This window comes from Desmodus rotundus, chromosome 1 (genome assembly GCF_022682495.2).
Source record: "Desmodus rotundus isolate HL8 chromosome 1, HLdesRot8A.1, whole genome shotgun sequence".
NCBI classification, from domain to species: Eukaryota; Metazoa; Chordata; class Mammalia; order Chiroptera; family Phyllostomidae; genus Desmodus; species Desmodus rotundus.
Window position 1 is genome coordinate 52,828,492 of NC_071387.1, and position 27,849 is coordinate 52,856,340.

Here is a 27,849-nt window from a genome sequence, read left to right on the forward strand (position 1 = left end):
TACCTCAGCATTCTTTTATTTCATCTTTTCAGTCCTTCAATGCCTGCTTAACAAATTTCTGATAGTAGATTATCTTTGTTAAAACAACTGAAGTGGGTTATTTTTTTCTTGACTGGCTCCTAGCTGATATACCAGTGGATGAGCATTTGGTCCCTGCTTTTTCACAATATACAAAATCACCCTTTATCATTAATATTGACAGAGATGGCAACTTCAATCCTTCACCTGAAACATGTTAGAATGCCCTTATGTCCCTCAAAGGGAGCTCTTCTTAATGTAATGTCTAATTTCAATTTATCTGCTTAAGATAGGAGACCTTCTCTTAGTTTGCCATCAATATAAATGAAAGACACACTCCACACTGCCTGTACATATCCTATGCCAGCTGTACCTATTGGGTGACAAGACCTGTCCCATCACTCTTGGTAGGAAATTTCTTATATCTACCACCCTTCCCATTTTTTCTCTCTCTTTTTGATATACAAAATGAGCTTCCAACTACAAAAGACACCATCAAAAATTACCTATGTATGAAGATATATTTCTAATGAATAAAAAGTAGAAGTTGCCTCTGGGCACTTTTGCTGGTTAATTTAATGAAGGCTTTTATGTATAAACTGTAATATATTATATATACTAATATGTAATTGAATATAGTATATTTAATATGCATGGTATTTTCTATAGCATGTGAGGAGGGGACCCCCCAAATAACCTGACTTATCTTCTGGAGGATGAGCCCCTTGTAGTACAGGCTTCCCCTACTAGTGAGTGTTTTAGGAACCCATCTGTATCAGGTACCAGCTGGCATTTTGTGAGAGGCTGCATTCAGCTTCAGTGAATTTTTTTTAAGACTCTTTCAACGCATTTGCCCATTTCCTGACGGGTGATTTACAAGCGCACCTGCCCACACCATGCTGAGCATTCAGCAGTTTTTGACCCAAAACAGCTTGACTCCTTGTGCCCCACCCTCCTTATTCACCAATCGCACCCCCAGCGACTTCTTTTTTGTTTCCTCAGATGAAAAAGGTCCTCAAAGGGAAATGTTTTGCCAGTGTGGAAGAGGTGAAACAAGAAACAGCAGAAGAAGCACTAAAAGGCATCAAAATCAGCAAGTTCAAAAACTGTTTTGAGCAGTGGAAAAAAATCTCAATAGGTGAATGGCGACATCAAATGGAAAGTACTTGGAAGATGACTGAAGTTTAAATATGTAGGAATGAATACACAATTTTTATAAATAAATCCCGGTTTTTTAGGTCCCCTTCATATACAATATATATTATTTCACAGACTTTACATACTTGTAGGTTATTAGTTACATACTATATAAGTATATAAATCTTGTAAAAGTCACTTATTGTTATTAATTAACAATTGTGCATATAATTTATTGCTTTTTAAAATTTCTTTGTCTCCTCATATTTGATTGTGAGCTCCCTGAAGGCATATACATGTGTCTATGTGTATACTACATATGTAAACATGTATGTATGTATGTGTATCAGTTGACTGTTTGACATAGAGAAGCTCTTAAAATATCATCAGAAAAAAAAAGAATCTGACTTACAAAAAGACATCTAATTTGTCATGTAAAATGTATATGGAGCCAAAAGAAAAGGGATATAAGAAGAAAGGCTAGAATCAAAAATACAAAGAGTATGCATGTGCTACATAGTTTAAAGGGCTGGAAAAAGGGGATCGTCTTCATCTTTCGCTTTGCCGCTTCCCTATCCTCCCCCAAGTTCCACCATGAACAACCAGCCATTCTTTGTCTTAAGATTTTGACCCAGTTACAATACCAACACCTCTGGAAATTGTTAAGACTTTAATCAGTTGATCAGCTCTTTTACTGAAAGCAGATTTAGATTCAGATCTCTGAGCCTCGGGGACGCTGACCCCTGGGAGACATCTGGAGATTCTGGGGACGTTCTAGGTTGTCGCCATTATTGGCATTGAGCTGTGAAGGCGGGGATGACACACAGTCCTACACACAAAGAATCAGCCCACGTCCCACAGGAAGTTCACGTGGTAAAAACCTGTTATAACTGTCTGAGTTTAGAATCTAAGTCCATTTTATTTTCACCGTTCTTATTTACACTAAGTTATCTAAAATGAAGTGACAATACAAATCAAAGGAAGAGTGGTCATTGTTTTGATAGAAATATTATAAAGTACCATCCACCATTTCATAAAATATCACTGGAAGCAAAGCAACTAGATATCTGAGCCATCAGTACAACAAACACAATTCTGAATCATCAGAATTTTAGCTAATTCCACATTTAGGGGCAAGCTTATCTGACTACTTCATGATGTCTTCTAGCATAGTTGTGCTGAAACATTTCCACATTTAAGTGTATATTATTTTATTATAAATTATGTTCCTTTCTATTCCCTTATATTTCAGTTATGAGAGCATATTGATTTTTTTAAATTATGCACATAGGTACATAACACTGTCTATGAATTTTGTTTGAGAACAATAAAAAGGGCAATAAAAAATAGGGCTGTGATAGATAGAGGGCAGGAAAAGAGGGGAAAAGAATATCTGCTGGGAACAAACCACTGGGAAGAAAAAGGGGTTGGGGGAGAGATGCCTGGCAACAAGCCCCCAAAAGGTAGTTCATGAATGCTTAAAGACAAACAGTCTTTGTTTAATCCTGTCTTCTAGGCAAAAATGTCACACCAGTGTTTGTCATGGGTTACAGGAGTAAGCCTGACACATGGAAGAACCAGGGGCGCTGAGAGAAGATATTGTAACACCTGCATCCAAACCCTGGGTCTGCCTCTTAGGAGTCACGTAAACTTGGGCAAATAAGTTTAATTTCCCTTCTCTGAATGTTGACTTCCACATTAAGGTTTTGAAAATTACATCCAGTTTACACAAGTGGGCTCTGCTGAATCGTTACACCTATCACAATGTCTAGCATATCACAGGCCCTCAGTAGAGGTTAATTCCTGCCCTCCTGCTACCAGATATTGCCTAACTTTCTAGTACTTTCTGAAAGAGAGAAAAGGCCCAGACAAGAATTGTTTTAGTTATCTATTGCTATACACCAAATTACCAGCAACTGAGTGGCTTAAAACAATACATGTATTATCTCAGTTTCTGGGTCAGGAATGGCTGAGGTAGGTCCTCTGCTCCCGGGCCTCTCACAGGGCTGCAATCAAGGTGTCAGCTACAGCTAGAGTCTCACCTGAGGGTTCAACTATGGGAAGATTTGCTTGGAAGCTCACATGGTTGTTGGCTTCTGGAAGTCAGAAAGTTAGCTTCTGGAACTTTCTGGAAGGCTGTTGGGCCTCAGCCTTCAGCTCCTCACTATCTAGTGCTCTTTGCCACATGGGCCTTTCCAACATGGCATACAAACCAAGAAGACAGTAGTCTGACAGCAAGACAGGAAGTCAAATCTTTTATAACTTAATAATGGAAGTGACATTTCGTCACCTTTGTCATGGTTAGAAGCAAGTCAGTATAACCAGCCCACACTCAAGGGGTGGCTATTACACAAGGGAATGAATTCCAGGAGATGGGAATGGTGGGGGCCCATCTGAAAGTCTGCCTGTCACAACAGTAAAATGGATGATTGTACAGAATTTTCTTCTATATAAGTAGAAAAATTACCTGAGCCAAATATGTTTTCAACACCCAATCCATGTACCCCAACTCTTAAAAATTTAACTCACTGATTAACTGTATATGATTTGTGTCTGTTAGATTCTTCTTAAAATCTATCAGAAGTTTTCACATAGTAAGTGGATTCTTGTGATATGAATACTCTCCCTAATTGTATAACCCAAGGCACCAGGAAACAGCTATGCTGAAAATGTTCAAGTCTGACGCCAAATTATTTCAAATCACCATGTTGTTCAGGTGTTACACACAGAAACCGGGGATCTGAGCACTTACACCCTGGAAGTCCCCCCGCCACTAAACTCTAAATACAAAAGAACTCTAAAGATTTAATGGATTATCCATTAAATGTTTTCTTTTTTTTTTTCATCTTTTTATTGATTCTTTCTTAATTCTGGGTACTCTACAAAAAAAAAGTGTTACCTTATAAAATATAGCGGCCATTGCTGAAAAACTGATGCAAAACATTGCAATTTATATAGTTCAGTGTTTTATCTTTCAAAAAGGAGAAGCAACTCAAAAAAAAAAAAAAAAGCTTTTCCTAGAATTAACTTTATCTGATGGTCATATTGCTAAAATTCTCTCCCTTACTTTGGAGTCATATTGGCTAAAAACACAATTTCTGTGATAACTCTGAAAATGTCACTGTCATTTAAGACATGTCCCCACTAGCACCATTATTTAAGGGACTAAGTGCTAGGTATCACTCAGCTTTTCTGAGCAGGTGGGACCCTTGTTTATTCTGAGTCTCTGTTCCCTCATTTGGATGAACCACACCTGACCAACCTGACTCTCTTTCCAAAGTTCCTGAAAATGGGATAGAGGCTCATTATCTAGATGATCTCGTAGCACTGAAGTTCTGAGTACGTTACATGTTTAGGGCTGGGGAAGAAAGCTACGTTAAGAACATGAATACTGGGATGGTTAATTTTATGTGCTGATTTGATTGGGCCACAGTGTTTCCAGATATTTGGTCAAACACTTTTCTGGGTGTATCTGTGAGGGTGTGTCTGGATGAGATTAACATCTGAATTGGTAGAATGAGTTCAGCAGACCCTGATGTGAGTGGGCCTCACCCAATCAGTTAAAGGCCTGAATGGAACTAAACAGTGAACCCTCATAGTAGGGGGAACTTTTCCTGCTTGACTGCTTTGAACTGGGACATTGGTCTTTTTCTGGCCTTCACAATTGAACTTAAACACAAGCTCTGCCAGCTTTTGGACTGGAATTTATTCTATCAATTCGCCTGTCTGGTTCTTAGTGTAAAACTTGAACTAGTACTAAACCATTGGCCCTCCTTAGTCTCCAGCTTGCCAACTGCAGCTCTTGGGACTTCTCGGGCTTCATAATGGAGTGAGCCAATTCTTTATAATAAATCTCTTTATAGACTGGTTCTGTTTCTCCAGAGAACTCTGACTTATACAGATACTGAAAAACAGATTAAAATAGTTTACAGGGAGAAGAATAAAGTGATGTGTCAAAAGAAACAGAAATAAAAGATCACGTTGCCGAATTCCGGTCAAGATGGCAGCGTAGGCAGACGTGGCTCGCCTCTTTGCACAACCACATCGAAATTACAAATGAAATATAGAACAACCATCACTCAGACCATTAGAAATCGAGTTGATGGAAGTCTGACCACTACAAAATTAAAGAAACCACATCCATCCAGACTGAGTCGGCAAGCTGGTGCCATATCTGAGACCCCAACCACCCTTCTAACACTATTGGACCTGCCTTGAAGATCCCCAGAGACTCCACCCCACCCAACTTATGAGCCCACCCAAGCTGATTTCCATATGAATGGCTGATCTTGGCTCATGCTCCACAACTTCCTAAATCCTCTCAAACAAGCAATAGCTGGCCTCAGCAAGCCCCATGCCTGGCACTAGCAGAAGCCAGCCTAGATTCACAGCTTAGCTTTGCCTGGGAATCTCCAAGCCCAATACAAGTAGCAGCCATCTCAGATTGCTTTAGAGCTCAGGAAGGGTGGCCCTGGGCAAAACACAGGTGGCCTGCATCACCCAGGGCTAGTGCACCCAGTGGACAGCTACAGACCACATCAAGCACAACTACCCTGCCCCCTGCACAGCTGATCCTCCGCAGAGGGTGGAGATTGGTGGTAAGTAGTAACAGCCAATCCTTGCAGCTGACTGGCCTGGGTAAATCCCATTGATCTGCCAACAGCAACCAAGGCTCAACTACAGGAGGAGGGTGTGCTCAGCCCACACAAAGGGTGTACCTCAAGTATCCAGCTTGGGTGATAGGGGAGGCTGTGCCCCTGGACTCTACAGGATACCTACTACATTAGGCCACACTACCAAGACACAAAGTCAAAGCAGCTCTACCTAATAAATAGAAACAAACACAGGAAGGCCACCAAAATGAGACAAAGAAACATGGCACAAATGAAAGAACAGATCAAAACTCCAGAAAAAGAGCTAAACACAATGGAGATAAGCAATCTATCAGATGCAGAGATCAAAATAATGTTTATAAGGATAGTCAAGGAACTTAGTGAGGATGTCAGCATCACAAAAAAAGATCCAGTCAGAAACGAAGGATACACTAATTAAAATAAAGAACAATTTACAGGGAAACAAGAGTAGAGTGGATAAAGCCCAGATTCAAATCAATGATTTGGAACATAAGTAAGAAAAAACAACCAATCAGAACAAGAAGAAAAAAGAATCCCCCCAAAATGAGGATAATATAAACAGCCTCTGGGACAACTTCAAGAGGTCCAACATTCACATCATAGGAATGCCAGAAGGAGAAGAGAAAGAGCAAGAAATTGGAAATCTATTTGAAAAAATAATGAAAGAAAACTTCCCTAATTTGGTGAAGGAAAGAGACATGCAAGTCCAGGAAACACGGAGAGTCCCAATCAAGAGGAACCCAAAGAGGCCCACTCCAAGACACATCATAATTAAAATGCCAAAGGTTAAAAAAAATGAGAGAATCTTTAAAGCATCAAGAGAAAAGTAGTTAGTTACCTTCAGGGGAGTTCCAATAAGACTGTCAGCTGATTTCTCTAAAGTAATTTTGCAGGCTAGAAGGGATTGGCAAGAAGCATTCAAAGTCATGAAAAGCAGGGACCTACAGCCAAGATTGTTCTACCCAGCAAATGTATCATTTACAATCAAAGGACAAATAAAGAGCTTCCCAGACAAGAAAAAACTAAAGGAGTTCATCATCACCAAACCATTATTACATGAAATGTTAAAAGGACTTATTTAAGAACAAGTAGATCAAAACTGTGAACAATAAAATGGCAATAAGTACAAATCTATCAACAATTGAATCCAAAAAATAAGCAAAGCAAACAAGAATAGAAACAGAATCATGGACACAGAGATTGTTTTGATGGTTGCCAGAAGGGAAGGAGATGTGAGGGAATGGGTGAGGAGGTGAGGGGATTAAGAAGTACAAATAGGTAGTTACAGAATAGCCATGGAGATGTAAAGTACCGCATAGGAAAAGGAGTAGCCAAAGAGCACATACACATGAACCATGGACATGAACAATAGTGTGGGGATTGCTGAGGGAGTGGGGGGTGCTGGGTGGAGGGGAGCAATGAGGTAAAAATCAAGACAACTGTAATAGCATAGTCAATAAAATATAATTTAAAAATAAGTAAAATAAAAATCACATTGCCTAGGGAGAAGCAGCGTGGGGAAGTAACTTGTTCTTATAGAACATCCCTTCCTTGGGTTCTATGAAATACTCCCGCTTCTTTTCAATAAATCTCCCTTTACAAAAGCTAGCACAGTGGGTTCAGTTACCTTCAACCAAAAGAACCTTGAATAAGGTACTTGGTGAATTAGTACACTTTCAGTAGAAAGTTCTGGTCTCCAGCTTCCTCCCCATTATGCTACAAGGAGCAAGGCTTTCTATCTCATCCCAAGAGAACACAATAGAATGGTTAAAACAAGGCCCTGGGGTCACACAGAACCTTCATTTAATTCCCAGCTTTGCTACATATTAGCCATGTGACCACTACTAAATTACTTCACCTCTCCAAGCCTTAGTTTTCTAAATCTAATGACACATGGGGTGGTTAGAAGAATTAAAGAGAATGCCAAGCCCCAGAGCCACCATGGAAGGCTTTCTGGGTTGTGCTATAGCTGGGTGGCCCAGCGGCTCTGCTTACTGCAGCAGCTGGCCGGGAGAAAGGGCTCAAAGTTAGCCGTATCTGTATCCTCCTTTATTCTGTCACATTCTCTACCTCATTGCCACCAAAGCCACTATCTTAAGCAAGTAAGGAGGGGCACTTTTAACACAATCAACACAAACACCTGCAACAATTTATTTGGAAGTGGTTCTTCCACTTCAGCTCACTGTTCTTACAAAATAAATATATGTCAGATGCTACACCACCATACACAGGAGAAATTCTGGTAGACATACTGGGTTTTTAAGGAAATCATTCTCAATTGCCAGGAACCTAGCCTTTTGAGGCAAACCCCGTGCCAAAAACAAAACAATATCCTATGAAGTATTTAGGGCTGTGAAGTCAGGGAGACATGGGTTAAAATCCCCACGGGTTCTTGGTCAAGTTTCTTAATCTTCCTAAGCCTCTCTTTTCTCCTGTTTTCAATGGGATACTTCATAGGGCTAGGAAGGACGGAGATATGTAAAGCTAAGAGCAGTAGAAAATAAAAAGTGCTAAATAATTGCTAGCTGCTTAGTTTCAATCCCAGGATAACCAGAAACTAATGTATTCTACTTAACATAAGAATAATCACTCAATGGTCCAAAGAAATAATTTTGCTATTAACTATGAGGTGAATCCTTCCTGTCATGTACATTGAACTACTTTACCTTAAAGCAATTGGGTAAAATTCTGAATCTAAATGCAATTAAACTTTCCCCTAAATATAGGGTGACCCCTGCATTCCAGTTCACCCAGGATAATCCCAGGCCTAATTACAATAGGGCCCCATTTCACTCTTGAAAAGTGCCCTGGTTGGAATAAATTGTAAGATCACCCTATCGAAATAAAATAAAATCTTTGGATGGAAGATAAACTTAAAATATGCTATTTCACCTCAATGTTTCTTTATTGTGGCTTAAATTTTTTCTCTCTAGCTTTTGAGGCAAACTGTGAAAACAGAGAGCAGTTAGGTTCTATATCCACCCGTCAAATAGCTTTTCATACTTCGCAGACTTGGGAGTTACGGCTAAGCTACAGGCCGTGATTTCAAAGGACATGTCACCTGAACACGCAGGGTAGGGGCAGGGCCATCTCACTCAGCAGCAGTTGCTGTGGCTTATGGAGATCCATACCACCCACAAGGATTTGTAATCAGAGAACAATACTTTACCCGTCTCTGGAAGTTTGTAATATGAAATGCACTTCCACACTTACCATCTAATTTAACAATTTCCTGTTGCACCACCTCACGTGCACCTGAAACTGCCACATAAGTGGGTGACCACCTAAAAAGCCATAGCTCACAAGTTCTCGGATGCTCAGTTCCTCCCTACCCAAGATCCCCAGTCCCTGCTAAAGCTCTTGGCCTCAGACTCTCCTTAGGTAGCAAGGTTCTACACCATAAGTCTCATTTGTAACTTGTTTCTTATGTCAGAGCCAATTACAGATCTTCTATTTCATTCATTATTCAAATAAGGCAGCCATGAAAATAGGTATTAAATGCAAGTCACCAACCATTTATCCTTAAAATTTTATAGGTCAGAAGTAGCAAAGCTATTCATACGCATGATTTCTTCCTCTCTGGGTTTAAACATTTCATAGACAGAGGCATCGAAAGGTACCTGTGCATATACTGATGTCACTCAGGTTGACATCGCACTAAGACTGCCTGATCCTGCCTGGGTAGGTAATGCCCTCCCAGCCCAGAAAGGCCAGAAGTTGCATACTGTCAAGTACAATTTTCCAAAACAGGAGCAAGGGCCCATTTCCTCTGCTCATGGATGAAAATGGCAACTGAATGGTTTTGAGTTTTTAAAGGTATACTCTTTCAGGAATCATGGCAACCATAAACTCTAACAGATAGAAAGGGTAAGATTTCTCAGAACTCCTGTAGCAGGAGCTCTCAGATTGTGGAGCCCTATACAATGTCAACCTAGGCAGCAGATAAGGTTGAGGTCTCAGCAAACTGAGACTCAGTCTCTTCATCCCTAAAATGGAGCCAATTTACATTTGCCCTCCTCCCAGAATGCCACCTTTGATTAAATCACAAGACGATCAACATGCGAATTTATGAACTGCGAAGTACCATACAAGTCCAAGGCTATTGCTATTTAACAGCAACAATATGCTAGAGATGACTAACAAATGCTACAGTTCAGGTTCACGTCCTACAGCTTTTGAGGTGTATATAGAAGGCAGGGGGTGTTAATGGAATATGTTCTTTTAAACATGGTATGTTATGAGAATGACAAATTGCTTTTATAACTGGAACAAATCATGCCTGCCATTCAGTAATACTTGGAAATCCATCATCAATTTGATTTACACCCAGCATCAATAAATCACACAAAGTGTACCCTGTATAGTCCAAAGAGTAAACAAAAGTAAACATTGTGTTTCACCTGCCTTGTTGGCGAGACGAAATGAAAACTCTGGCTATTTCAACTGGAATAATGCCTTTGGTCTCTGACTGGTTTGGTTATTTTTGGAACCTTTCACAAAATATTAACTTTATTTGCTCTAAATCTGCAGGAAGCCACATTGGAAGTGCAAGGAAATATAAATGATTAAAAACCAGAAGTGGGGGGGAAAAAAAGTAACCAAGTATTTTGCCCTAACTTTCTTCAGCTAATATGTCAACTGCATCTCTCAAAAAATGTGGGACCCCAATTGCTATTCTTGCCCCACTTCTAACATGACAACATTCAAATGGTTCACTCACAGGTGTTAGCAGATTTTTTTCATCGCCCATTTTTCCAGGGATAAGCAGAAGAAAGAAATGGTACAGGAAAGTAACATTTTCAATCAGTGGCAGTATTTTAAAATTTATGTTGTGGCAGTAGGGGGTTAGGAGGGGGCTTTGAAGTTAGCTGACCCACTAAAGAATCAAACTCTAACTTAAGCTCCAGGTTATAACCAATTGAATTAGCAAACCAGAAACAGTAAAAAATAAAAATAAAACTTTGATGCATTATTTAAAGTACATTAGTTTTTAGACCTCCCAGGTTCACACAATACATTATTTTTCTTAAACCAGGTCTTTACAACACATGCCAGCCTTAAGAGACACAACAGAATTTTTTAATCCCAATTAGTGTGGTGTCTTTTGTTGATATTATTCAGCTTTTTCTGACCAACAATAATGAATAACCCACAAGCACTAATGAATAACTAACTCCCTTTGTCTCCAAGGACAGCAGAGCCCAACAAGAAATGTCAGAGGCCCTGAAGCAAAATAAAAAAACCTTTACAATGAAAATCTCCCCAATTATATAGGCCTACAAGCACTGTGAATGCGGGGTTGTCTTCAATATTGAAATAGCTATGTCAAATGTGCTTAAAGTAGAGATCATAAAACTGATTTCCCAGATGCTTTGAAAAATGCATTTCTGCCAGTCTAATTACAATTCATAACTGTTGAAGAGGAAGTAGGGGAGATGCCATTATTGGTACAATGTAACTGGGATTCCATACTCACCAACCCTAGCAAGGCCAGGGAGTTGCCAACTGGAGAACGTCTATGGCTTATATAAATACAAACACTCTCATGTCAGCACATGAAAATTGTATCTGTAGTAAGAAATCATTTTTAAACTAATTTCTACTATCTTAAAAATGTAAAGCTAAAAAGTAACTCTTATCTATTGTAGGGAAGAGCAAATAAATACACTGGCACTGCTGAGAACCCGGGATCCCACTGAGGAAGCGTGAGGAAGAACTCTAATGTAGAACTCTAATGTAGGTGGGTTTTAACTAGAACTCGTTATCTTGTTCTGACATATGTCCTAACACTGTCCGTGCACGGGGCCCAGAGGCAATGACACCCAAGTCAATGAGAACATCCTTTCATCCAGTTTTCAAAGATCATTTCCCTCTAAAAGTCACCTGAGCCTTTTGGAAAACGGCTGATTCCAGGTCTGGAGAGATAAATGCAAGTGATCCTAGAATATCCTGTTGATGTGTGAAAGCAAGGAAGTGTTTAATGGGAACATATCGAAAAGAACACAGGGACTGACTTAAAGGGGCTCCCACTGGCTAAATCTGGGACAATTTGAGCATCAGAAAGAATGGTGACAGTAATAAATTATATCACAGTAAATTTTTTAAAAGAATGAGTCTACAGTGATAAGGGAGAGAAGCTCTTGTTTCCAGAATAACACTAGCTAACAAACATAGAAGAAATGTTAGAATCAGAAAATCAACCGTGTAATAACTGATCCAGACAAGGATCATCAGTGGATGCTATAAAAGCTTACTGGAAAATAAGATATTCACATAAGATTATTTATTAATTTTGAAAGGTAAAATGCCCTTTACAATGCAGAGATCTGGTGACACCACTTTAGCCAGGAGATCAAAAGCAACATCACAAATACTAGGACAAATGAGCACTCAATGCTTCCTGGTGTAATGCGATGGGTGGTACACAAAACACCCATGTAGTAACCCTGCCAACACAGTCCAACCTGAACCCAGTCATGAGGAAATACTCAAACCACCTTTGACATTTTAATTATGATGTATCTTGGTATGGTCCTCTTTGGGTCCAACTTGTTTGGGACTCTGTGCTTCCTGGACTTATATGTCTATTTCCTGCACCAAATTAGGGAAGTTTTCTTTCATTATTTTTTCAAGTTAAGTTTTCAATTTCTAGTTCTTCCTCTTCTCCTTCTGGCATCCCTATGATTTGGATGTTGGCATGTTTGGAGATGTCACCAACACACATCATAATTAAAATGCCAAAAGTTAAAGATAAAGAGAGAATCTGAAAAGCAGAAAGAGAAAAGCAGAGAGTTACCCACAAAGGAGTTCCCATAAGACTGTCAGCTGCTTTCTCAAAGAAAACTTTGCAGGCTAGAAGGGATTGGCGAGAAGTATTCAAAGTGATGAAAAGCAAGGACCTACAACCTAGATTACTCTATCCAGCAAAGCTACCATTTAGAATGGGAGGACAGATAAAGTGCTTCCCAGACAAGGTAAAGCTAAAGGAGTTCATCATCACCAAGCCATTATTACAGGACATGTTAAAGGGACTTATTTAAGAAAAAAAAGATCAAAACCATGAACATTAAAAAGCAATAAATGTACAACTATCAACAACTGAATCTAAAAAGAAAAAAAAAAAAAAACACTAAGCAAAACAAGCAGACCAGGAACAGAATCATAGATAACGAGATCATTTGGAGGATTATCAACTGGGAGTGGGAGGAGGAGAATAGGGAAAAGGTGCAGGGAATAAGAAGCATAATTGGTAGGTACAAAATAGACAGGGGAAGTTAGGAATAACATAGGAAATGGAGAGGCCAAAGAACTTATATGCATGACCCATGGACCTGAACTAAGGGGGGAGACTGCTGGAAGGAAGGAGGAACGGCTCCAGGAGGAAGGGAGCAAAGGGGAAAAAATGTGGGACAACTATAATAGCATAATCAATAAAATATACTTTAAAAAAAGAAATATTCAAACAAAGCAGATTGTATGACAAGGCAACTGACCTGAACTCTTTAAAAATATCAACTTACTTGCCATGAAACACAAAAGAAAAGGCAGAAGAGAAGACCGTGCTGGATTAGAGGCTGAGGAGATACGACAACCACGTGTAATGCACTGTCTTTGATTAGCTCCTGGATCCCCCCCCCCAAAATAAAAGTGGCTGCCAAGGACATTTGGGTTATAAATGGGGAAAGAAAATAATGGTATATATTTTAAATGATAATATGATAAGTAAAAATATATATATAAAATAATATAAATGACTTGGAGTATGTACTATATTTTAAGATACAACTATATGTAAATAATACTACTGTAGCAAAGTTAAATTCTTTGGTTATTATCAACGGATTTGGGTTATATAGCATGAAAGTTACCAGCTTAGGAATTTGGGGGTGAAGTATCACAATGTCTGCAACTTATTTACAAATGAGTAAGTTCAACCTACTTGAGAGGAGAGAAATATAAAGGTAGCAAATACAAAAAAGTAAAATACAATATAAGATAATACAAAAGAATGTAAGACAAAATCTAACTTTTTTAAAAAAGATAAATTCAGGAACAAAGAATGAGTTTTATTTAAGATAAGTTATGTATGGTTGGCTAATTAAGTTGGGTGGGACTCCTCCTGGTAAAGTCAATTAAAGGGGTCTATTTGGGGGTAGTTGTTGCTTTTGTCTTTGTTGCCTTTTGTCCTTCTTCTTTCCTCCTTCACCATTCTCAGAATACAGACTTCATAGCAGGTGCCACAGTGAGGAAGCTATTGCACAGCCAAGAGGGAAACACTTAAGAGGAGCTCCATGACCTTGGACCTGACATCCCTGAGGTTCCAGCCATTAGCAGCATCACCTACTCCAGCCTACACTCTGAAAGAAAGAAACTTCTGTGACAGAGGTCCACAAATGTTCTCAGTTCATGACATTCTTAACGTCTCAGTGATTTTCTTCCTGGTGCCCCTAGGCCAAAAGGAACACCTAACACTTCTATGTATTAAGTAATTAGGTGTCAACAACTTAAAAAGAGTATTATTCATGTGCTAAAAACTTATTAGCTATTTGGGAAAAAATAATACACAGATTAAAAATAAAAATATTTTTATTTTATTCTTAACCACAATTACTAATGATATGTGTGTTCCAATTGTGCCACCTACTACTTCTCAAGCCTTGCAGTCGCATTGGATTTCACCACCTTCACCTCCTACTCCACATTAAGCAGACTGCCTTTCCTAACATGACGGGCCTCACCCAATCAGCTGAAGGACTGAACAGAACGAAAGTTTGATCCTACACTAAGAAAGAGAAAATTCTTTACTGAATGACTTCCTGTGAACTGGGACACTGGCTTTTTCCTGCCTTTGGACTCAAAATAAAATATAAGTTCTTCCTGGTTCTCAAGTCGGCTGGCCTTCAGGAAGGAACACCACCATTCTGTCTCCTAGTCCCAGGCCTTCAGAGTTGGACTATAACTAAACCATCAGCTTTCCTGGGCCTCCGGCTGACTGACTCAACCTGCAGATCTTGGGATCTGTCTGCCTCCGTAATCACATCAGCAAGTATATCTTGTTATAAATGTCTCTTTAGATAGCTAGGTAGATATAGAGAGAGAGAGACAAATAGATAGGTAACACACATTCTATTGCAGGTATAAAGATATATCACCTATTGATTCTCTTTTTTTGAGAAACCTAACTAATACAGCCACAGAGTCATAGGTTCTTTGCACCCATCCCTCTGGGTCACGGCATTGTTAATAATCCATGAAAAAGAACAATAACAAAGCCAGGGAGAAATGTTAACCTCAGGCTATCACATCACTCCCAAGGTTAAAACCCTTCCCTGACTGGCCAGTGTCCTCAGGTTATATCTAAACCTCCTCAGTGTGTCATTCATGACCATTCATCATCTGACTCCTGCTTATTCCTTTCCCGCCTCACCTCCTACCGGAGTCTTTATACCCCCCATGTGGAACTAGGTGGAAGTCCATGAAATGAACCATGACCTCTCCCCTCCAGGTTGTAAGTATGCTTTTCTCTCTACCCCGAATAAGCTCCAGACAGCCCCCTCACACGCACACACACTTACTTACAGACATAGGACATACACACTGCAAGGCCAGCTCTCATCCTTCAAGTGTCTGCCTACATACCTTACTCTCCTCCCAGATCCGCTTATGAAGCACCAGCTGGGAACCCTCCCAACGCTGCCGTATAACCCTGAGTGTATCCCTGTCAGAGCCCTAATGTGCTTTATTTTAACTGTCCATTCATTTGTCTGAATTCAACTCCTTGAGGGCCACGATTAGGTTTTACTGGCTATTGTATCCCCCAAACAGTGGCTGATCCATGATATATGCTCAATAATTATTTGTTAAGTAAGTGATTGGATGAAGTTCAAACAGTCCCAGATCACCATTCTCAGCCAGCCACTGGCTTTGTTTAGGAACTGTTAACCGAGATCGGAAAGGGGCACTCAGACGCCCCTGGCACCACCCAGACCACTGGTGAGATCCAACCTGCAAGGCTAGGGGGATCATAATACGGTTGTCCTTGACCCTTTACCCATGCCTGCGAATGCCCCAACCATGCAGAGCCAGTACAAGCACTGTAAGCTTGGAAGCTGAGCAAGGAACCAGAACACTGAAAAGAGAAGAATCAAAAAGCTGAAATATTTTTTAAACCATTATTATAATTATAACCACTCTGGTCACCATCAAAGTAATATTCCCAAACCCCTTACAATGCTGAGGTTACTTATTCTTTCTAGACCTTAGTTCCCTGTTAGCTGATCAGCAACAACATAAAACTCAAGGCAACTCAAGGCTGTTATGAGGAATAACTGAGACTACGTACTAGAAAGCACTTAACACAGTGCCTGACACATGCTGAGTTACGATATAATAAATGCAAGTTATTAATATTATCACCATTATTATTGCCAGTCAGGATTTCAAACATAAGTACATATAAAAGTAAGCTACAGTTCACTAGTCAAGCATGAGCTGTAAGATTTTGCTGGGCCTCAGACCCTGAAAATCCAAACACATGAGCTTGACATTAAGGAACTCAGCTTGCCTTGCCATGAACATAGCAACCTGACAATGACAGAGCTATTTTGGATGCAGTCACCAGGGAAAGTTTTTCCTGTACTTACGCTTAGCATCAGTAGCTCTAAGAAGTAAAGCAACCAAACCTAGACCAAAGTAAATAGATAAAATAGAAAAGAAAAAAGCTACACATATACTTAGTTTTTTTTTTAATCTACCAATTTATACCAACTTCTCCATACACAGAAATATACACAGACACTAAAACAAACAACTTTTTGGTTACTTGCCTGATATAAATCATTATTCACCATAACTGAGTGAATTATGAGTTAACTCAGTGAATGGCTATTCACAGGCTGCTAGTAATTTTATTTGGTGGTATAACACTTAATATAAACATTTAAAACTAAACTCTAAAAATACCTAAAGGAATATATAGTTGTGCTATTTTATATAACAAAGCTATATTTTTACATGGGATACATACTCTTTCTTTTTCTAGCCCAAACACACATATCATATGCAATATAACCTCATTAAGTCAACATTAAGTTTCTACAGACAGTATGTCATTCAATTAATTTGCTAGTCTCCAACAATTATTCTTTAATTTAAAATATACAGTAATTTGGGAGCATATGAGATCTTGCTTCTCAGCAATTGTCATCAGTTTTGGCTCAAATAAAGTCTTATAAAAATTCAAAAAAATTTAAAAATCAAAAAACAAATTAAGTACATAAAGTATATGGTAATTGAAACACTACTGAAGTAAAAGCACATTCTCTCTGAATTTCAAATTAACCAGGCATTCTAGATCTCCACAAACACAAAAATACACCTTTTCATTATACTCTTCTAGTTGCCTCCTCTCCAGTTACCAGCTCTATTAGAAAAATTAAAGGTTCTGCTCTTGAATAATTTTTCGTCATCTCTATGTATTAATTCCTCATTTTTAAAAATTTCTCCCTTTTTTCTCACTTTCCTTCCAAACACTACCTTTCTTCCAGCACCCAACTAGCGCCATGGTAGTTCTAACCAGCCCTGTCTCTCCTCCATGGCCTGCAGAATCTAGTCCTTGCTGAGCCAGGACAGAAATGTGTGTATCCAGAGGGTAGGGTCTTGCTAAACCTTGCCCTTGCCCTTGCCCTTCCATCACTATCTCCACCCTGCCTCCCCATTTCTGATCTTTCTATCTTACCTTCCACTCTGTTTCACAGTTCCACGAGATGTCACATTTACTACTGTGGCCTCCTGGTCCTCACACACATTTACACATCCTCCCTCTTCCCAAACAAGCCACATATCATTATGAGACCTTCAACTTTGAGCTTGACATTGAATTGTGTTATTTTTCCACAGGATTTTCTGGGAGAAGGGCCTAGAGGGGGAGAAAAAAGTACTTTCCACTTTTAAAATATCCCAGAAACACAATCCTACCTTTCCCAGGATTTGGAGGAAAAGGACTTCCAAACTCCTGCTGCTTTGGCTTTAAAGTGTGTGGCCCTGACAAGCCTCCGGCCTGAGTGACCTGGAATCGTGACTTCCCATTGGTGAGCACTTGTCTCCTGGGACTCAAGGCGGGCAGATGGATGGGGCTCTCAGCCATGTTGTTCTGAGGAACCATCCCTCCTCCCGAAGGTATCTTGAGATGGAGATTTGGTGTGGTACCACAGGACGAGGGCCCAGGAGTCCCCGAGTGGGCTCGGATGGGAGGAATGTGTTGGCCACTGACCATCCCAGGCCCCTGTGGGGTTCCTGATATCCGGTGGAGATTCATGCTGCATGACCTTCCATTCATTCTGAAAAACCCTGTGGCCAAGATGGTCAAATATCCAGTGGCACTAATGACTCCTTTCAGGCAAAGTCCAATAAGTTATCCATGGTGTGGGTTTTTAGCCTGTTTAAAAAAATAAATGCAGGCATTTTTAAAAGTAAAATGGAAAATAAGCTACCATGAGTTTTCAACTTGTGCAGCATTTACCTCAGGAAGAAAAGCAGCACTCTCAGCATAAGGGCCTTTTATATAGGGCAGGGTCATCAAAAACACGGTTCACTGGCAGGCACTCTCCCCTCCTGCATTCAGGGTAGACACGGGCTATGGATCACCACATTGTTCTGTTGGCCGTCGAGCCCTTCTCAATATAGTGCTCTTGGCAACTACAACCAACCCACTGGTGCCAGCTTGCAAAATGAAACTTATTTTGTTCCCAAGAGGATCTGTCTGTACTAGTTCACTTCTGCTACAGTGAGTCTTGGAAAACCAAAAGGCATCACCTTCATGAGCTGTGAGCCCAAGGCTTCAAAGGTTCCAGTAAACAAACTAATGGCAAATTGGCCTCTAAATGGGGTTATGGGGACATTGAACCATCTCTGATTTTCACTCTAAAAGCAAATTTTTCATAGTCCGTATATTCACATAAGATAAAAAATATGGGCCTGGGACTCTCACAAAGGTTTCACACAGCCACAGACCAAATATTCAGAGCAGCATTAGGGTCTTGGTTCCATACTGATCTTGAGTTAGGGGGATGAAAATAACATCAACATCACAATACTCTCACCTTCCATTAAGGTACTAGAAAAGGAAAAGGCTATAAAATATGCTTTGTAGAAAGTATAAGGAAAGAACAGCCCGTTTAAAGGTATGTTCATCATGAACCAAACATGGTAAATCAACCCGTTCCACAAAGCGTCCATCCGCAATGCCACCACCCCTGTCTAGAGTAGCAGAGGGGAACCAAAGCACTGACGTGACCACAGGATGCCATCATCTATCTGTGTGCAATAACGTTAGTGCTCCCTGGTTCAAACCTTTAGGGAAAAAATCCTTCCCCCTTGACCCACAGCTCCCAAAAATGTCTGTGCAGTCAATGAGGGGACTAAGCGCCCCCTCTCCTAATGAATGCAAACAGGGTCACAACCTGTTTTCTTTTATACAGACACGACAGCCATGGAAAGAAGCCGAAGTTGAACAAGCACGGGAAATACAGACTGACTATATTAAGCAGTAGCAATCGGATATCCTCAACTGGATGATTTCTGCTTTTTCTGTATGACCCAGTTCATGTCTTAGACAAATATATCCAGTTCAACTCCCAAATGAAGAGCCACATCAACCATCAAGGACAAGATACCAAGAAGGGCAAATTTTTGCAAAAAGTTTCTTCTTCAATAATTTTAAAAACTCAAAACTATTTAATTTTCAAGTCAAGTGCTCACTGTGACCTCTGCAAAGTTGACTATGTGTGCCCATATGTTGAAGAACTTCAAAAATTACTAACAAGATAAAATTTGGAATGTTTTCTTCATCTCTGCCAATTCTCTGTTTTATTAAGAATTCTATCCGTCTGTCACAGTTAATACTGCCAGACCATCTAGTCCTCAGAAGCACTGCTAGGCCTTTTTCCTGCCCTTCTCTTCACTACAGTTCCAGAGAACGGACAAATAAACCCAGGTTTATCCAAACCTGTATCATTTAAGTTTGTTTGCAGAATAAGAAATGAACCCTGGTATAAGACCAGTTTTAAGATTTTTTTTTTACATTTGAAAAATTCCAATGCCTTTTCTCATGTCCTTTTAGAAGAATTTAACTGTTATTGCCAGCTGGTCTATTGATTTATTGGTTAATTGTGGGCAAGAATCATATAATGTCTCTATTCTTTGCCAGATTATATTAGCCATCTATTCTCCACTCACTGATAAAGTAGTGTTTTCTGAACACTGAATCCTGCAAAAGAAAGCACTTATTCAGTACCAACCAAAAAAAAAAAAAAAAAGGCAAGATAAATACATAGTATTGGCAATTGGTTAAAAATGAGGAATTACCCAACATGACTGGAAATATGACTCACTACGACCATGGTCCAGTGACAAATGTCTGCAGATTTGCAGACTATGCCCATTTCCAAATTTTTAAAAAGAAGGGAGTCATTTTTGGCAGCAAGATCATACACAAAGCAGGAATTATCATCAAAAATCTGGACAAAACCACACAGGTAGCTACTTAGCATTACACTAGATCATTAATAAGGTTAAGTTTGTGAAAAGGAAAAATGATTAAAACACTAAGAACTTAATTATCAGATACTCATTCCTGCCTATCAGATTAGATATTTTTTAATAAACTATACTCCTATTTTAAATACCCTTAGGTTGAAAGTAAGAACAACAAAACTATACTTAAATTTTATTACTAAAAAAGTAACAGCCAGAAAGTAAAGTGATTAATACCACACAGAAAAACCAATAGGTCGATGGTATGTGAGCTGAAAAAAAGCAGCCTCAAGACAAAATATAATTGTATGTGAAAATATTCTTAATGTTTGTACATTAATCACACCAACATGTCAAGCATTAGATACCAGAATTTAAAAATCAATTTTGTCTATTCATGTTATAATATAATGTACATTCAAAGTCCACTTGTAAACAAAAAAGGAATAAACTGCTCACTTTTAAGAAAGATACATCCTCACTGAGTCAGAGTGAGAAGAACACTCAACTAGAAATCATGACACCTGAGTTCTGCCACTGGCAAATTATTTATAGCTTCCCTGGACTTACAGTTTTCATCCATAAAATGGGGAAGTCTGTGATAATCATTACAGTCTCTGGAAATTCTGCTCTCCCAGATAATTAACATTAAGGAAGATTATCAAAAATACCCAATTATTTTAATTAAGGGTAAAGATGTAGATTTTATACCTATAGCACTTAAATCAAGGAAATTGGGTAGAAATGGAAGCAAAAATAGTATCTACCCACTCCGTCAAAGCGACAAGACTCTCATGCCAGTGAAGTGCTGGAAGATAACACTTACCTTAAACAGATGGATATTAGGGTTAAATTTTCTTGCCCTTTGCCAAAAAGTAAAATCACAACTAATCGGTATCAAAGCCTAACTAGTAGAACATTGGAAGAACATCTTTCTATTTAAAAACTTAAGGAAGTTCTCCAGCACTACTTTCTCCCTGGTCCTCCATCCAATTCCTCAACCCCAAGGTATCAACAGAAAAAAAGAAGAAAAAGAAAAACAGCAAGGAACATCCAAAAGTACAAATTTAGGGTACTAAGGATCTGACATATTGATATGTTTAAATTTTTAATACTCCATTGGTCCAAACAATAAAAATATTCATTCTGCTACAGGAGTCAACATGAGTTAATAAATCTTTCCTTTTGATCACTTTCAAACTCTTACGAACACTCCTGTAGGTCAAGCCAGAGAAAAAAGTTACTTAACTCCTAAGGAAACTAAGGCACAAAACCATTGAATAATTTCACTACTTTTCTGGGAAACCTGTAACTTTAATCAAAATGCAAAAATCATGACTCTCTTCTAACCAAGGCTCTAGGCACTGTTTCTCATGGATTAAAAGATAAAACAATAGAGGAGCAATGTTAACTCATCCATTCAAGAAAATTCCAAAAACACGAGCTCTATAACGCCTATTTATAGCCAAAAGCCCTTTCTTAGTAAATATCATTAATAAACTCATCTAGAGTCATAATTCATCTGATGAGCCAGTTAATTATTAATTTTCATACATCATTTCATTTCCTTAGGCTACATTTAGCCTTTGTTACATTTTCCATTCCTTATGCCACAAGCATTTCTTACCCTGCATAGAAAACCTGGTAATGAAGCACAAAATACTGGTCAGCAACCAAACTGCTCCCGAGCTGGCTCTGTCTCTCTCTCTCTTTATATATATATATACATCTAAGCCATCTAAAGTAGAGTTTTTATTGATCCTTTTTATTTTTTCCCTTCGGGTTAATGATTGTATAATTTCATTAACACTGCCCTTTCAACATCACTGCCTTGATCATTAATAGGACCACGCTATTCCCATGGGCTTCTCTAGTTATAGTTTCTGTAGCCAGAAGAATATAGAAATGAAAAGCCTATTGATAGATAATAATATAAGTTACTCTCATGCACGGCTGCCGTGTGAAGCACACTTTGCAATTGACCAAGGAGAGATAGAGCTGAATGTTCTTAGATCCCAGAAGTTCATTTTAATAAGCAGAATGTACCTTGTCCTAACACAGGTGACTGACTCCTCAGAAAAGATTGTATAAACAAAAACCAATCGTGTAAGTCATTTTATTGGCAACAATATAAACACAGCTATATTAGATGTCACCAATAAATCAAAATTATTCTTGTCTGCAATTTTAACAAGAGGAAAGTGCAAACATGAGCCTGTGAAGCTGGATATTGTAGAGGAAATGCATTGCATATGTACAATATCTCTTCTGTAAGTTGAATGGGAGGCTCTATATTATGATAAAGTACTCCACAACAAAGTATAGTTGATCACTTCTGTGGTTTCATAACTTAATTCAGTGAAACTGACAGGTTCACAGACTTTAGAACAGAAATTACACAGAAATAGGGCTGGGATAATTTCATATTACTGGGATGTGGAACAAAAACTCAGGGAGTTTACACCTGATAACTAGTACATACAGACCATACAGACACCTGAACAGTCCCCAGGTGTCATGTTGCTAATTCAAGTCTATCAACATATTTACTTTGAAAACTAAAATGTACAGATAATACTCAAGCAACATCATCACTAATATGATGAAATCAAAAACAGAAAGTACTTTTTCTAAAGCAGGCTTAGCTCTGGTTCATACCAATTAAAAATACGAAGACAAATTATAGTGTTCCCTTCAGAGTTCAAGACCATTTTTCCAAAGCCCACTTGAAAAGATAATATCATGAACAGTATGGATCCCATCTAACAGAACCCCTGACTTTGTTTTGTCTATGAATTCCAACCCTTAGCTATCTAAAGAGAGATACATTTTAACTTTTTAAAAAATCTTACATTTCATAAAATTTTCTCAAAAATGAAAACATATTCCCTAACTTTATAGAGTAAAATATCTGGCATTGCCTTTAAATTTAAATTAGTGGCTATGACATTCAAAATACGGGTAGTAAATATGGACAGAACACAGATGAAAGGAAGGGCAGGAGGGGAAGGAGAGACAAAAAGAAAGGGAGAGGAGGAGGGGAAGAGAATGGGGAAATAGGAATAACCAAAGCCAATGCAGAAATTTATTCTCTAGCTAGTCCATCCCAACTTAAAAATCAGAAGCAGCATTGAGAACCTCACACACAATGCTAGTAATTTGGGAATTCTACAAGAAATTCAGAACCTTCAGGAAAATATCGCTGTAACCTCTCCTGGGCTCCACTTTCCACGCTTCGGTGCATCTGTACAACTCTCATATCCCCCAAGCTTACTCGATGCCACTACTTTTGGTAGTAATTACCTACAAGTATTTCAGTTACTTTGCCTCAGTCATTAACTCATCAATAAGCACAGCAAGTTCTAGAAAACGGTGGCCCTATCAAAAATAACAGGGGAGAGGGGGATTTCCTTGGTCACCTTTAAGAAATCACTCGTAATAAAAATTACTTGGAACCAAAGATATTTTTAAGACAAACATGGATAAGTTCAGGAAGAACCATGCCTTTGCCCATGCACTGGCCCAAGTTGAACAGGGAGCGTAGTTCTTTGACATGTTTTAACAAAGTATTCTCTCTAAAGCAGTGTTTTTCAAAATAGCTTCAATCTACTGGTGGGCCCTGAAATGAATTATTCAATAGTGAAAGAATTTTTTAATTAAATAGAACGAACTGGAATAAAATATAAGCTATCAATGTGCATCAATGTATTAAGTATTGTTTATTTCTATATGCATATTGCACATTATGGTCAAAAAAGCATAAAAGCCAGTTATACATGCACTTGGACTACCTGCCCACCCAGGTGTCTATCAAGAACAGCTGCAGATGCCCTGGCTGGGTGGCTTAGTTGGTTGGAGCATCCTCCCATGTACCAAAATGTTCCAGTTTAAGACCTAATCAGGACACATAACTAGGTTGCCAGTTCCATCCCCAGTTGGGCTGCATATGGGAGGCAACCGATGCTTCTCTCTCCCTTCCTCTCTCTCTAAATTCAATAAGCATATCTTTGGGTAAGAATTAAAAATTTAAAAAAAGAAGAGGTACAGATATAGACAAAAGTTGAACAGCCCAAGTAAAAATGTATAAATAAATAACTATAATGAAGAAAAGATCTCAATGTTCGACACTTTTAGCTTTCTGAAAAATAAAGAATAAACCAAAGCTATACTCCTACCACTGCTATCTTTCACTTTGCCTTTTACATAGTATATATCAATTGATCAATTGTGCTCTATAAACATCACTTAATCAATTGATTAACAGAATCAGGATCAAAATGACTGACAATTTTAGATCTTCCCCTTTGCAGAAGGTAGATGACTCTTCCCTGAAATAAAACTTCACTCTTACAATGCTAAAGGGGGAAAAGTTTAAATTAACACACCTGCATTTGAGAACCGAGTTTTTCAAAATGTGTTCTTAATATGAGTTAACCATCAGATACTATGAAGAGGAATTTGAAATGGAAAAATGAACACATACCCTATGATGTCACTGCTGAATTAATTACCTGAACTGAAAGGAGTGAACACCACATGGCCATGGTCTGAGACACAAGGCTTCTTCAGAAATAAAAGAAAAGTAACTGGCTGGAGGTTTTTCTTTAAAAAAAAATCCATCCTCACACAAGGAGATACACAGGTGATAAAATATGGCAAATGAAAAGCACATTCTTTGTCATTTAGTGTATATAAATAACTACTCAGCCCATGTGGATAGCTATTTGCAAAGCTAAAAATTACAATCCTCTCAAAAGGGTAATAAATAGTTACCTATGGAAGATTCTAAAAATAAATTGAATTTATCACTCATTAAACCAAATATTCAATTATAATGAAGTGTCCTTATCATATGTGTAACTGAGCAAAGTCTTTCCTTCAGTGTAATTGGTTATTGCTTAAAAGTGACCAATGTAACTATTTTTAGCTGTTGGTAGACAGAAGTTTTATACAAGTTAAATAATGTTCAGTGACATCACTGAAGAAGTATGAATGTCCACAACAATGACTAGGCCCTTAACCAACATGACAACATATTTATTAAAAAAACCCCTACATGAATGACTCAGTCAAGTTACAGACAGAAATGGAATCTATTGGTCATGCTGAAAAGGTTGGGAAAACATTAATCCATTTCTTCACACACAAGAATAACAAAAATTCATACGTAGCCCTGGCATCTGGTTAGTTTTTTCTGTACACTATTCCACAGGCCTAGAAATGAAACTTCACAGATCTGGCTCAGAATTTCAGGAATAACTGATACTCAGAAAGTCTGATCTCTTTATCAAGGAGCCTGAGACGGGGTCTGACCTGATTCTGGAACCCTATCTGCCCATCTGCAGTTTGGCAAGACTTACTGCACCTGAAGGAACGTGCAGTTGTTCCTGTCTGTGGCCTTGAAGAGGTCACATCAGACAAGAATGGCCCCACCAGCTTTCTTCATCTCAAGTCTGCTCTCAACTACTTAGAGCTTTCATGGGTCCAGTTTTACAAATTCCCTGATTTTGTTCCCAAAGTGGAACATGGTTGGATCCTTATTTCTGTTCATCCTACAAATGGCCTTAGAGTCCACCTGGGTGGTCTTTCCCCTCCTCCCTTCTTTTGCCCTCTCTTTCACCAAATCCAGATCCTACTTACTCTCCATGCCTACCCCAAATACTCAGGCCCTCCCTGATCCTCTCTTAATCTCTATGTCTCTGATCTGTAAAATGGTGAGACTCACACTACCCAACCTAGTCCACAGCATTACAGAATATTAAATGAGATAATGCATGTTACTTGCTTAGCACCGTACCTGGTACATAGAAGGACCCGAGAAATGTTACCATTTTACTCTACATACCTCTCTTTCGACATTGATAAATTTCTACATTGCTTTTTAGTTATTTGCCTGTGTTTATCTTCCTGTCTAAACTGTAATTTCATTAAGCTTTGGTGCTATATATAATTTATCTCTGCACATTCCCCAGCTATTATACATACATAGATTGTTTCAGATTATACCTATTTATCTTTTTCACACCACATGTAGTGTACATATAGACTTCCCATGCCACCTTTATATGTTCACATATTTATATTTTTATACAGTTTTTCTCATTATACTGAAAAAGATGCTATAGATACAATGTGTAATTATATATTTACACATTTGTATCCTGTATTTATCATTTATTACATGAATAAACACAGTGTAAGTAAGGTGTGACGGCACAATCATGGATCCTATACTCTGTGTCTTGTGGAACCACTTTAATTACAGTTGCGTATTTCCTAGTCTATTCCTCCAAATCTATTTCTTTCTCTATTAGGAAAGAGCTGCATAAAAACTCTACTCCACTCTTCTGAGTAGGCACATTGCTCCTGCCTTTATCTTGGCATACACATGAACAATGGAAAATCCTAGCTAAAAGCCACAAAACAAATAGCCATTTCAGTGTGAGGACCAGGCACTCCCTCTGCTGTGGGGTTGTCGGTCCTTACAGAGGGACTGCCAAAAGCATTTTGGATCATTGTGGTGAAAGTCTCTCCTCAGCATTCCCCACTCACCTCCAGCTTGCTTCTTCACACTGTAAGTTTCCTCCTGTCTGTTCAGTCTCCCTAATCAGATAGTCATTAAGGAGAGAAAATAGGGCTTCTGTTTCATTAGTGTCCAAATTATCTGACTTACTAAAAGGTTACGTCAGAGAAAGAAGCCAGGCCAAAGAATACATGTTGAATTATTCCATTTACATAAAGTACTTTAAAAACAGGTAAAACTATGCCCTAACCTGGTGGCTCAGTTGGTTGGAGCATCATCCCATACACCAAAAAGTTGTGGGTTCAATTCCTGATCAGGGGATATACCCAGTTTGCAGGTTCAGTTGATGTTTCTCTCTCACATAAATGTTCTTCTCTTTCTCTCTCTCTCTCCTCCCCCCTTCCCCTCTCTCCCCAACCCCTCTCTAAAATCAATAAACATATCCTGGGATGAGGATTTTTAAAAAAACAGGTTAAATTAACATATGCTTGAAGTCAAGGCAGCAGTTACTCTGGAAGGAACATAGTGACTGAAAGGAAATAATAAAAACATTTCTGGGTATTAACAATGTCCTATTTCTTGATCTGGATGCTAATTATCTAGTTGTGTTCAGCTTGTGAAAATTCATCAAGCTTAAGGTATATGTACTTTTCTGTGTCAAAGTTTTATTTCAATTAAAAAATTAAGATTTGTGTCAATTCTGTCTGAAGTACAATAAATGGAAAAATTGGAATTTGGGCAACTGTTAATCAAATTTCATGTTAGTGTCATTTTAAAGATTTTGTTATATGTCTCAATCTCCTGGAAGAATAAGGCAGCGTGTTTTTGTTGCAGATTTCCAATGTGCCTTTTATTATATATTTGTTTTTTAATTTTATTTTCAGTCCTGATTGAGTCTATCAGTCAACCAAACTTAGTGAACAGTTAAAGGGTCGAGTCCTGTATTTCCACGTTCTTTAAAATATTGTCTACAGAAAATAATTACAGAAAATGACTTCTCCAGGA

General features: G+C 38.6%; 1 protein-coding gene across 6 annotated transcripts in view; it reads right to left on the bottom strand.

The window, feature by feature from the left end:
- Nucleotides 1-27,849, bottom strand: part of GLIS3 (GLIS family zinc finger 3) — a 454,579-nt gene that overhangs the window by 422,948 nt on the left and 3,782 nt on the right. For 2 of the 6 annotated variants that reach the window (XM_045191019.2, XM_045191014.2), the window contains one exon: nucleotides 17,766-18,225. The exons of 3 other annotated variants lie outside the window; for them this stretch is intronic. In XM_045191019.2, coding sequence (XP_045046954.2) covers nucleotides 17,766-18,126 — 361 coding nt within the window. In that variant the 5' untranslated portion in view covers nucleotides 18,127-18,225. Of the gene's footprint in view, nucleotides 1-17,765; nucleotides 18,226-27,849 lie in introns of those variants that run through there. One more of the 6 variants, XM_045191041.2, reaches the window with a different exon arrangement.